Source organism: Seriola dumerili, unplaced genomic scaffold, assembly GCF_002260705.1.
Source record: "Seriola dumerili isolate Sdu_G_001 unplaced genomic scaffold, Sdu_1.0 BDQW01000138.1, whole genome shotgun sequence".
Lineage (NCBI taxonomy): Eukaryota > Metazoa > Chordata > Actinopteri > Carangiformes > Carangidae > Seriola > Seriola dumerili.
In genome coordinates this window covers 13,337,335-13,350,377 of record NW_019174393.1, presented here as the reverse complement: position 1 = coordinate 13,350,377, position 13,043 = coordinate 13,337,335, and the positions used below count along the sequence as shown (strand labels likewise).

The 13,043-nt window shown below is 40.3% G+C and overlaps 1 protein-coding gene across 2 annotated transcripts in view; it reads left to right on the top strand.

Moving 5' to 3' along the window:
* Positions 1–7,339: 7,339 nt before the first annotated feature.
* The window catches only part of LOC111224635 (copine-8), an 80,340-nt gene continuing 74,636 nt past the window's right edge, over positions 7,340–13,043 (top strand). For both annotated transcript variants that reach the window (XM_022749191.1, XM_022749190.1), the window contains exon 1: positions 7,340–7,579. In XM_022749191.1, coding sequence (XP_022604912.1) covers positions 7,482–7,579 — 98 coding nt within the window. In that variant the 5' untranslated portion in view covers positions 7,340–7,481. The remainder of the gene's footprint in view (positions 7,580–13,043) is intronic.

The window sequence follows — 13,043 nt, the reverse complement described above, 5'->3', positions numbered from 1 at the left end:
TTATATATACAGTACATACATTACACAGTATCTTTACCTCACAAGAATTCACATAACCTCTGGATCCTATGTGCTCTCACTAAATCATCATTTATCCGCGGCGTGCTCCACTCCTCCTTTAATTATCACTGCAGGCAGTAATATTGTGCCCTGTGATTTACTCCAGAGCAGCAGACACAGACAAAGATGGAGGGAGGTGGGAAAAAAAAGAGTTAGAAACTCCCCCTGAAGATGCAAATTAATGTGAACAGTGATGGAAGGATCAATATTTAATGTGTATCCGCACTGAGAGCAGCAGAGTGTTAATTGCCCTCGCAGGAGTAGAGCACTGACTCGCACTGCCCCGTGTGTTCTGCATTAAACCTCTGTTGAATTGTACTTTATTCTGTTCTAATAGGTTCTTTCTGATGACATCCCCCACAATGCATCTTTCAAACTAATTCACTCAACGTAACTTATTTCTTTCCTCTCCTGGTTTTGACAGGGAAATGGTTGCTCATATTGAGAGGTGTGACCAATTTGCATTAATGTCATTTCATTGTCAGCTTGGAAATGAGCCAGCCACCATGTCCTCACTGTATATATACATATGATTTGCACATGGATATAATAGAGGTTCAAATTAGGTAGATACTATAGCTAACTACTTTATTGCAGTGGGTCCCAACCTGGGGGGGGTCAGGATGCCCATAGGTGGCCGTGAGATCAAGGTAGAAAATAAAAACCAAACACTGCTACACAGAGCCATCTTTATTTTTTTAGAATTTTCTCAAATTTTCCTCTTCTTCGCCTTGTCAAGTAAAAAGTATGTAAATGGAAAAAGAGAAAATTATTCTTTAATTGAGCATCTCACATCTTATGTACATGCATTTTGCCATGAGGTATTGGAAGCACAAACAAGGTAACTGTGGTAACCATGACCTTAGAGGGATTTTTTTTAAACATTTTGGGAAATGTGCGTATTTGCTTTCTTGCCCAGAGTTAAATTAGAAGATTGATATCATTGTTTATACTCTAAATATAAAGCTCAAGCCAGAAGGCGATTTGCCTAGCTTTGCATAAAGACTGGAAGCAACGGGGAGCAGCTAACCTGGCTCCGTCCAAAGGTAAGAAATCCACCTACCACACCACTGTATCTCTACGTAACCTGTACAAAATGGTATAATGGGACATAACATGCTGGAACTTAAATAATTCCAGCATTGTCTTTTTTATATTTAGCTTTTATTACATTAAAATGATGGTTAGCTTAGTTTAGCTCATATATACTAACATTAATGGCTGTCGCATGACTATTTCAAACATCCATCTAGATTTGACATGATTATGAACATGAACCAGAAACTCTATTACCTTTTTTGTGACAGAGGGTCACTTGAAAGGACATACAGACAACATTGGACAACAGTGTGACCTTGTATGGCCCTATGAATCTGCTTTCTATCAAACTGTCAACGCCCACAGTCACCTATTTGCTCCCTTTTATTATGCAGGCTAATAACAAGGCAGGTAACTGGGCACACAGTGATCTTTAAATAAAAATAAATTCTTGGAAAAACACAAGCATGTTGACCTAAAAAATGCCAAGTCACTGTCCGACCGGCTCCTCAGGATATTTACTGTTTACAATAATTATATAACACCCATATTACTGGCACATACAGTGCACCACCCATGATGATCAAGTTTCACCAGGAATCAATAATGACTTCCCAGACGTAGGGCGAGGCCTGAGAGTTCCACTTTAAGTTTAATTGTTGCGCGATCTATAATGAGTTTGGATGACATATCCTCCTCTAATCTGCTCAATGAACACACTGATTGGTGATGAGTAGGTGCCCTGTCGGATCCTCTTGTTTCACAGCTAAATCTGTCTGAATAATGTGATTTGTACAGCTGCGGGTGCTTTGTATTTACTGAAAGATTAAAATCAATACAGGTTAATTTCTATCTGATATGGCCTGGGATGAGATTTAATGTCTATGTGTGTGTGTGTGTGTGTGTGTGTGTGTGTGTGTGTGTGTGTGTGTGTGTGTGTGTGTGTGTGTGCGTATGTGTGTCTTGCTCTCCTCAATATTTGTGCTGAGGAGAGATTCCATGAAAATAAGGAGGGAAATGCATTTGTTGTACATAATAATGATGCACTGTATGTTTCATAACATCTTCTCAGTATTACTTTCCCATTGTTATTTGGGCCATTAGTTGGTGCATTAGAGACTTCTACTACGTATTCCACTGTTTTTACCTTTCGGATTGAATCATGAAATATATATGAGCATCATTAGCGGCAGGAAGGTTTTGTTTTCTGACATTTCAGCGAGCTATTCGCTTCAACCTGCCATATGAAAAAGCACATCTTCTTTGCATTTCGCTGCATTGACAACCACGCGCAAACAAACCCAAAGAGGGAATAGGTGGGAGAAGACGTGTCTGAGATTGAAACAGAAGAGGAAAGAGATAAGGTGTGGGGGATGGAAACAGGCAGAGACAGCCAAATGGTAGTTAAAGACTTTTTTTTTTTTTTTTTTTTTTTTCCTGAGCGGGAATGAAGCTCAGGAGGACAGGGTCAATATTCACCACCCCAGCATCTGCAGAGTGAATCCTCCAGCTAAAAATACCAGCGCTGCAGCTTTATGACCAGAAGTGATGATCTGTGATACTGCTGCTTGCTCTTTTAATGTGGCTACAAAGACCCACCTTGATCTGAGTTGTTAGGAAAGTCAGTCTGGGAAGAACAACATTTGCAATATGCTGGTGAAAGCATTTTAGCATGAAATTAGAGGGCAGTGCCTTTGGAGAAATAGCATATGTGTTTCAATTACTGAATCAGTTTGAGTTTTATGTCTTAATAAAGAGAGCAGCGTGAAGATGATGATGGATATTAACATAGACTATAGATGACCAAAGACCAAGCAGGAGATCTTCAGTGTGTGTGTGTGTGTGTGTGTGTGTGTGTGTGTGTGTGTGTGTGTGTGTGTGTGTGTGTGTGAAGGGAGGGGGCTGACAGAGGGAGATAAACCTGATAGTAGCAGCCACAGTGAGCAGGTCAAGTGTGTGCCCTTGTATTCACATTTACATTCGACAGAGGAAAGCTCTTTACATTCAGTCATCTGCTGTAGATCTCTTCATGTAAGTGCAGGTGGGTATCAGTTGTGTGTCTAGTGGCTGAGTGTCAGTGACTATTAAACCCAGAGAGCTCTCCAGTTGAACCCCGTGTAGTGGAGAGTAAATGAGCACATTAGAGAGCGTAACTACCTGGGACTTTAACACCAGGGCAACAGGACATTAAGGATGCGGCTGAGCTGAAAGAGAAAGATAGAAGGACATTTTACACAGTTTACGCATATTAATGTAATAATATTTACTGTACCAATTCAGACCTGGCTTTATATTTTATACTCACTGATGTATCAGGAAGGTAGCTCCAGCAAACATCTGTAACTTGTGCATTTAGAGATATTTAGTCAAGCTAGCGATGTTTCTCTAGGGATTGCAATGCCAGACTTTTGAACAGTAGGTTTGGTCCGTCACTGGTCAATTACTGAATGGATTGCCATCAAATTTGGTGCAGTCATTCATGGTCCCCAGAGGATGAATCCTACTGGTTTTAGTGACCTGCTAACTATTCCCCGAGTGCCAATATCAAATCAGAGTTTTCATATATACGCAGTGAAATATCCCAACATCTATGCTACGGATTGGAGCAACATTTTAGCTGTTCATGGTTTCCTGATGATGAATCCTGTTGACTTTGGTGACCCCCTCTTCCTCTAGCACCACCACGAGGTTGACATTTGAGGTTTTAAGTGAAATGTGTCAACAGCTATTTTGATGGATTGCTGTGACGTTTGCTAGAGAAATTTTTGCCACATTTTAATGACTTTGGTGATCCATTTAATTTTCATATAGCACCAACATCTGGTCAAAATTTTGATTGTCCAATACTTTGCTGTATGACAAAAACTAATGACATTCCCATCAACCTCATCTGTATTTTGTGTTTAGTGCTAATTATCTGATGTTAGCATCACAATATGCTAAACTGAGCATATAGCTCAAAGCACCACTGTGCCACAGTGCAGCTTCACAGAGCTGCTAGCATGGCTCTAAACTCTGTAGACTCTGTTCTCTAGTACACATAAGTGACATATTTCACACCATGTTTGTCATACCATTTGCCCCAATCAAGCACACGCCCATTACACAACACTTAGTTGGTGCATTTTTCAAATCTGCAATGGCTGATTCAAATAAACACTAACACAACTATTTAGGTGAGTCAGAACTGGATTTCAATCCTGACAGTTAACTGCAAAAAAGAAAGCTTAATTTAGTTTTTTTTTTTTTAATTCCCCTGCACACTATATCATTCATTGCAAAAAGTCCAAATTAAAACATATTAATCACCAAAAGCTTCAGAACAGGTACTAAATGGACATTGTTCTTAAGATATCCAACATGAGAAATAACTAATTGCACCTTATACTGAGATAGTTTTTTTAATTAAAACATATGTCTTGACGCACTGGATGTGACTGTTGTGCTTTGATCTAATTGCCTGAATCCTGAATCTAGTCTTTTGTTTGTGGAAATGTTAGAAGTTGTCAAGTAAATGCAATGCCCCACTATTTGTCAACTGATCTGAATTACAGTCATAAATATTTATCATAAAATGCACCAGAGATACAATTTATGCAGAAAGGAGAGATATAGTATTTTACTTCTGTTAAATGACTGTGTGATACATAAGAAGTAAAAGAGGAAAAATACATTGTTCTTAAAATGTTGATCCATAATGAACATACAAACACATTATGATGAATGCTATGTAGGTGGGGCTTTAATATAGATGCATGAGACTGCTATCATGATTGTGTGTCATAATTATACAGCAGTTTATTTGTAACAAATGGCCCTTCTTAAAGCATGGACTGCAAAGTTTTGTGTGTTTGTGTGTGTGTGTGTGTGTGTGTGTGTGTGTTGCTCTGTGTGGTGCTACAGTCAGATGGAAGTGATGTGATGTTTACTCACACAAATGGCTTGTCTTTCTGTCTGTACCTGCTGTATGTGTGTGTGTGTGTGTTTGTGTGTGCGTGTGTGCATGTGTGTGTTTCTCTCAGTGTGTGTCCATTATATTTGCCCCTGTGTGTGTTTGAACCCATCCACCCCAGCCACCCGTGTGGACATGGGGCTGGTGGTATGATGTTTGCCCAAAGGTGCCGTAATGGTTTTTGCCACCATGCCACACATCCTGCCCAGGGTATGTTGATGCATGTGTGTGTCTGTGTGTGTGTGTGTCTGTGTCTGTGTGTGTGTGTGTGTGTGTGTGTGTGTGTGTGTGTGTGTGTGTGTGTGTGTGTGCATGTGTGTGTAATACTGCTATATTTAGAGACGTGGTTGGCTGGTAAACACACTGAGTAATACGGAGATGCGTCATTTTAAGATCCTATGACTCTATTATCTAAACATAATGCTCTCACACACACAAAAACACACACATTTATGCAGCATACAGCAAAAGTGAGTAGGTGAGTAGGGCAGTTTGTAATACTTGAGATATGGGGATGTGACATGTATTCATTAGCCAGGGAGTTACACAAGGAGGAATGCGCTCTTTTGAACCCCTTTATACTTGAGTGCAAAAAACACATGAAGTAATATGTCATCAACTTTCAGATTTTGCTTAATAGCACACAAACACACACACTTCTAGGGCAAAGCAGTTTGATATGCTGAAGGTCTCTTTTGGACACACACACACACACACACACACACACACACACACACACACACACACAATGTCCTCATAATATGACTCTCCTCCTTATCCCTTTACATTCATCATGCTGTCATTCTGTTCTGTGCCGGCGGAGGGTCTCCCTTTCAGTTAATTAAATCAGATGCTTATCCTCATAGCTTAGAGAGAGAGAGAAGAGAGAGGGTTAGATTATTAGTGTTAAAGTTATTAGTGTTTCTACACAAACACTAATAACAACAATACTAATAATATCCTCACAGACTGCTGAGACTAGAAAAAGCGTGTGGCAAAGGAACATACAGTATACTCTACTGCCCTGACACACAAATGGGTTACTACTCTACAGGGGCCTAGACACCCAGAGATCAAAAAAAGCTCTTCATGAAGTAGAAGGACTTATAAGAGACGCATCAGTAAATAAAAAGGTCAATATCGAAGCAGCTGAATCTGACTTTAGGCTACGTCCACACTAATACATTTTCATTTCAAAATGAAATCGATCTCCACCCAGACGACCGTTTTAGCCCCATATCAGAAACGTTCTCCGTCCATACAATCATACCTGATTATCTACTATGCAGTTGAGTAGTTGAACAAAATACTACAAACAAGGAACAGCAAAGGCAGTTGTAGCGTTAAAATGCAGAATTTTACTGTGCAAAAGCCGCAAGCAAACACAACAAGGTCAGTAATACTTGTAACTGATTACCCATGTTAGTAGTCCACCGGTACACCACTGGTAGTTGTGACTGATAAGACCAGGAGGCAAGCGTGGGTGTCTGCTTCATCGTTTCCAAAGGCCCGTCCAGACTACAACGCTACCCTGAAGTTTTCAAACTAAAACGGGTCCAGCAGTCTTTCCAAAAGTCTCAGTTTCAGGTGCTCGAAAACTCTAGAGTAGTGTGGACGTCAGATGTAAATGTTGCAAAAGAGATGCGTTTTAAAACTAAAACGAGTAAGTCAAGTACATAAAACACTACAGCCTACAGTGTCTGTAACACACACCTCATGACATCATCAGGGGCCCACAGTTCCTTTTTACCCTGGGCCCCGTAACGGGTTTACCCGGCCATGCAAGGAGTGAGGGGTGTTTCATGCCAATAACTCACATTGAATTGAACTGAATTGAACTGATGTGAATGGAAGTATGAAATGTGTGCATGCCTGCGTACACACACACGCACGCACGCACACACGCGCGCCCGCACACACACACACACACACACACACACACACACACACACACACACACACACAGGAAAGACTTTTCATGGTAAATTTATTCAATTTTCGTGATGATTGTATCATTGTCATTACTTCCATGCCAGTAAATCTGAAGCGTTGAATTTACATGCAGAGAACAGAAGTGAACTGAACTGAATTTAAAGACTGGGAGACAGACAGAAAGAGAGGGGAAGGAGATGGCAGGGTGGCATAAAGAAAGAGGGAAGGGAGAAGGAAAAGAGAGAAACACACACAGAGGAGGAGAAAGAGAGAAAGGGAGAAGTGACATCACTTCTCCCAGCCTCTCTCTCCCTCTCTCTGGCACCTTTGCTCCACTTCTCGCCGAGGAGGCGCACACTCACACACACACTCACACACACTCACATACACACACACACACATACACACACACACAGCTCCTCGCTCTCCTTCGTCGCTCATAAAAAGGGGATTGGACTGCACGGAAAAGGGGAAAAGGAAAAGGAAAACATTTGACAGGATGAACAACGGTTTCTTAAACATGGCGTCGATAGGCGACTTCGACCCGCTCAACGCGTCTATTCCAGCCACCAAAGTTGAAATCACAGTGTCCTGCAGGTAGGGGAATGTGTCTGTTTAACCTGGTTTTACTCTGACAGGGTTACGGGAGGAAAAAAAACACCGAGCTGTGAACGCAGGTACAAGTGAACTGTACTTCAACTCCGTCCAAGTTTCTGTTTACTTTCATTTTACACCGACTTCAGCTCCGACAATAGCGTGAAAATGTCACATTTTCGCTTTTTATGGCGAGTAACGTAAGACTGACAGTGTTACTGTACGTTACTATGAGTAGCGTTAGCTGTATTAGCGAGATGTGGTACCAGTTTGTCACTTTTACTCCACTGAAACACTGTTAATACGGGCCATGATAACTATTTCCGAAGGACAACATGTACACAAGTCTATTACAGCAAAACTGTACACACTGTGTGAACACTGTGTTTATACTGTAACGTTAAAAATCCTGGAAGGTCAATACAAACTCGTTTCGAGACGCACTAGCTTACTTTTTATATTAGCTAACACGTTTAAACAAGTTCAAAGTGATGCCAATAGGGAATATATGTATAAGTGTGATAAGGCTATTACAACGGGATATATAGTTACACTTAAAAAACATACACAAGCATAATATGGCGATCCCATATGAAATAGGCAAATAATACAATAGAATAAGGTATCCTTTATTGATATGATATCAAATACAGTGTGTAGGTGGATTCCTACCAATGTGGCCACTAATGAGTTATTCCTTATTATTTAGAAATTTCTCAGCTGCGTTGCCCCTCCAAACACTTGTTTTAGTGTTGTCTTTGCAGTATTTGACAGATGACAGTGTTCTTGTTGGTCAGCTGTCTAAACAGCCCATCATTTTGCTGTATCAAATGCATGCAAAACGTGTTCAAATCGTTACAAGGAGTTGTGGTGTGTTAGCATGCCAGTGTGTGTATTGTCTGATGTGATGGAAACAGACAGGGAAAGCAGGGGACAAGGCTGTGGTGTATTTAACCCCCTTTGAAGGTGGTCTTTGTCTCTCATTCAGGGAGGATTTTCTTTTCTGTATATGAAAATGCAGAGCATGTGGTTTATTTCTGCCAGACTGGTGACCCACAGTGAGCTACAGCCTCTATATGCCTCACAGGTCAGCCACATGTTTTCAGGAGCCCCCCTGCAAGGGAATCCAATTTAATGTGTGGCCTCTTTTGAATCAAATAAGTGACATTATACATGTGCTGCTAGTGATGTATTTTACCATCACAAGGCACCATAATACACCTTTTTAGAATAGAGAGATAAAACACATTCAGAGAAAAGCCTTTTGAAATTGATGTTTTCTTATAAACACTTGTTACAGTAAAGTGTCACACCCCTTGCAGCTGCTCTGTCATTGTGAAATAGGTAACAGTGTTTCTGTTTAACAGTGATATCATCTGCTGTGTTACAGGCTATAAAAAAATTAATTGTTAATAAGATAAGAATTGGTGGAATTCAGTAGGCTGAAACTTGTGGGTGTTCCTCCATGTTGATAAATGATCTTCTTTTGGAGACTGGGCGGTGTGTGTGTGTGTATGTGTGTGTGTGTATGTATCTGATGATATACTGTAAATCTATTCAAATGTTGGCAGAAACAGAAATCTTCCAGTAATAAGTGAACTTTGTCTGAATCCAGAAAAACAGGTTCCTTCTCAGGGCTTTGACAGATACTCAAATGATGCCTGTTTACATTGCTGCTGTTCCTCTTGGTTGTGTCCCCATGCTGTCAGCACATTGTTGTGGTTGGGTTTTCTTGATGCAAGCGTGATATCTCAAACTCTGCCTGTCAGATTAACACAGTCCTTACTTAAATCTTGTCCCTTACACCTTATGTGGAGTTGACTTTAAACATGCAACATAAATCTATCTATCCTTTCAATTTCAATGAATGTGTATCTGCTATGAAACTAGGCGTGGAATCAAATGTCAGTCATGTGATTTACACATTTGATAACTCATGTAACAGCACATGATGGGACAGTTTTTTGCCCTGATTCTGGCACGATTCAAAGATAAACTTTCCAACTTAATGTGATTTTACTGCCACACTACCCGCCTTAGAGGAGTGGACAGAAACAGTATGCTGCCTTCCCTGAGTCCCTCAGATACTGTGGTTACAGTTTCAGTACCATCTCCTTAGTAACAGAGAGATCATGTCATCTTCCAGTAGAATATATAGTTTGGTAGAGTTTGCTAATGTCTGAGTCACCCAGCTTCTCAGCCCCCCTGGGGGGGGACTGTGTTTTGGTGGCTGCCCTCCCACCTCCAACCTGAGGGGGAGCGGGAATGCCATGGTTACGGCCAGGTGTGTATGTGTGTGCGTGTGCACTTACTGTACATGTTTGTGGGAGCTTAAAGCATATACCTTGTATGTTTGTGTATGTGACATTGTTTTGTAAGCGGACATAATGGGCAATGTACAGTATCACCATGGTTACAACTTTTTTTTTTTTTTTTTTTTTAAGTTACCCCCGTGTGTGTGTGTAGGGGGGTGTTAGAGTGAGAAAATGAACTGAGAAGACAATGGCTGAAGAGTGAGCAATATGACTGCAATGATTGTAACTGTCATTCAAAAGTGATCTAAGATGAAAGAGAGAGGGAGCTTGGAAACTTAATAGGTTATGTAGTTGAGTCCAAAATGTTATGTTTGAGTGGATCTAATGAAAAAGAGAGCAAAAATCTGCAGTGACAAGTTAATTAGTTATTTCCAATGCAAATCAGCATTCTTGAAACACTTTGAGTGTGCATTCGGGTTTTAAAGATGTTGTCACCTGTTTCAGGAAAAACTCTTTACAGGCAATTTTCCATCAAGTGACATGTAATCATCTCTCGTTTTCACTTTTTGATTTGATATTCATACTTATTAAGCCTTTTTAAGACGCTGAATGACTTGTCACGATGGAGACTTGTGGGAAAGAGAGTGAGGAAGTTGAGAAAAGAGAGTTCGAGAGCCTTTGAGATGATGCTCTCATTCCAAAAAGCTCTCCTTATGTAATTGTTATATAGTCAGTGGTGACATAATCGTTGGAGATATATTGACCTCTTAGCCTGCATCTCCGGCTGATTCTGATAATGCTCTGATGCTGTGGGAATATGAAGTAAGAGCCTCGCTCAGGCTCTGCAGTTAGCAGGAGACATTTTGCTGATTGATGGGTGAGCCTGAGGTATCAGCTTGGATCAATACACTACCAGCTCTGCCTACTGTGTTGCACAAAAGCACACATGCATAAAAGTATGTTCACACATACTGTATACTGTGGGGCTACATATATGAATGACTGTACACACAAACCATCCCTCACCCACACTCCCAACAGTCACAGAAGAATAAATTACTCCCTGATGCACTTTAGTGTTACCACCTACATGTTTGAGCCGGGGGACTCTTTGGTGAATGGCCTCAAGTCCAAATATTCCATTATGGTCATCGATTGGCCCAGCACACAGGCTGTTACCTGTTATTTCACACTCACACACAAAACCAGTGTATCTAATATATCAAATAGGTGACATGTTTGCAAGGTTCCTCAGTGTTTTGAGAAAGTTTGTCTTTGTAGCTCAGGGCTCAAGTTAATGTTGCAAAGAAATACACAGTATACGGATGCCTGCCGGTTTCTTTGGTTACTGTGTGTATAGTTACTGACATTTGATCTGTGTGTGTACCAATCAAAATGTCTGTAGCACTGAGTATTGATCAAGACATCAATCTAATCGGACATTTACTGATTGAAACTGTGTTTTTCTATTGTCAACTGTATTTTATTCAAGTTGAAAAACATGAAAATGTAAGGAATCAACAAAAATATTGTTTTGATATTTGTACCAGAGCTTAGATATTTAATTGGCATTAGTATCTCAAGCCTTCTGTGTTTTCTTTAATGAATCAGTCAATTAATCCATCAGTCCATCGACAGTGAAGTGATCGTATGCTCTTCAGTTTTCAAGCAAAGATGGCAAACAGGGTTCCAGCTTCTTAAAGGTCACTCTTTTGCTTTTTGTTGTCTTACATTACTATTATATAATTGCTGGTCAGTGGACTGTTGATCAGACAACAAAAAGCAGCTGAAATATCTGATGAGCATTTTTCATTATTTTCTGATGGTTTATAGACTCAATTATTAATTGTCTTATTGGGAAAATAATGCGCAGATTCATCACTAATGAAAGTAATCATTATTTGCAGCTGTTTTAGTTTCTGTTTAACTTGTTGCTGTTACACGGATACCAAATCTTTTTGTTGCTAACACCTCTCCATGCTCTCTGCTGCATTTTTACAATTTTTGTATTCAAAGGAGGAAAGTGCTCCACAGTGGACAATCTGCCTCTGTTGAATAATGGGTTGCTGTTAGCACTCTCAGACACACAAAACCAAGCATGGAAATGTGTCACCCCAGAGGTGTTTGTGTGTTATGTTAGTATTTATTTAGTGGATTGCCTCATTTCTTTTTCTTCGTCTTTTTCATACCGGCATGGCAGAAAAAGCTCACAGTAGGATGTAGACTGTTTTTTTACAGTGTCTTTCAGACTGGTTGGCACCTTTTTTTTTTTTTTTTTTTTTTTTTCCCCGTCTCTTCCTCCTCACTCTGTTTCTTGTTATGCATCCCAGCACTGTCAGTAAACACTGTAACTGTTGACAGTAATAACTCTCAGGCTGTCTCCTCTGTCCACCTTCTCTCTGCTGTCGAGCAATGAGATGCATTGGAAAAAAAGGCATCTCTTTCCAGTACTCACGGTTGCCACAACATATTGGTTGTGGTGTAAATGACAAATTGGAAGACAGTTTATTTATTTATTTATTTATTTTTACTGTTAGGGTTGGGTAGCTAACCATAACGCGCACATGCAGGCTTTGTCATGCATGTGTGAGGTCTTGATTTGATCATCATACTGTATATCCAGCATAATGTACATCAGTACGTCCATGTCCATACAAATTGTTCCGGACTGATTTCAGTAAAGGCTGGTTTGGAAATATAAAAGGAGGCCAAATTTGAAAACGAGGTCATATTTGTTCAGGCCTGAAGGCTGGGACACGCGACTGCTGTGATCCTAATGGATTCACTCAAAAAATGTGTCATCAAATCAGCTTCAAACCACAAGTAGTCCTGCGGCTTTAGGTATTTCTTGTCACACCAAATATGAGTTCAAATACCCATTATGTAAGAGTAGTTGAGGCCAGTATTTTGTGGTAACTTCATGTTTTCTCAAATTGATTGTTTATATTTGTGGATGTGCTTTGAGTACATTTCTCAATATTTTGAAGTGGATAATTTATAGTTTACCAAAGAATGAAGTCTAAAGTCAGCAGATGTTTCATGCAGGGTCCACGCCAATTCTGCATCTTTACCATGTATCCATTTCTTAAGCAGCCAGTGCCTCAACAAACCACAGGAGAGAGTTTCCTCTCCAATCTAAACTCCCCCACTGAAGCTGGATCACTGCGCAGTGGATGGAGGCAGCCCACTGTTTGAATCAGTTGGCAGCAGGC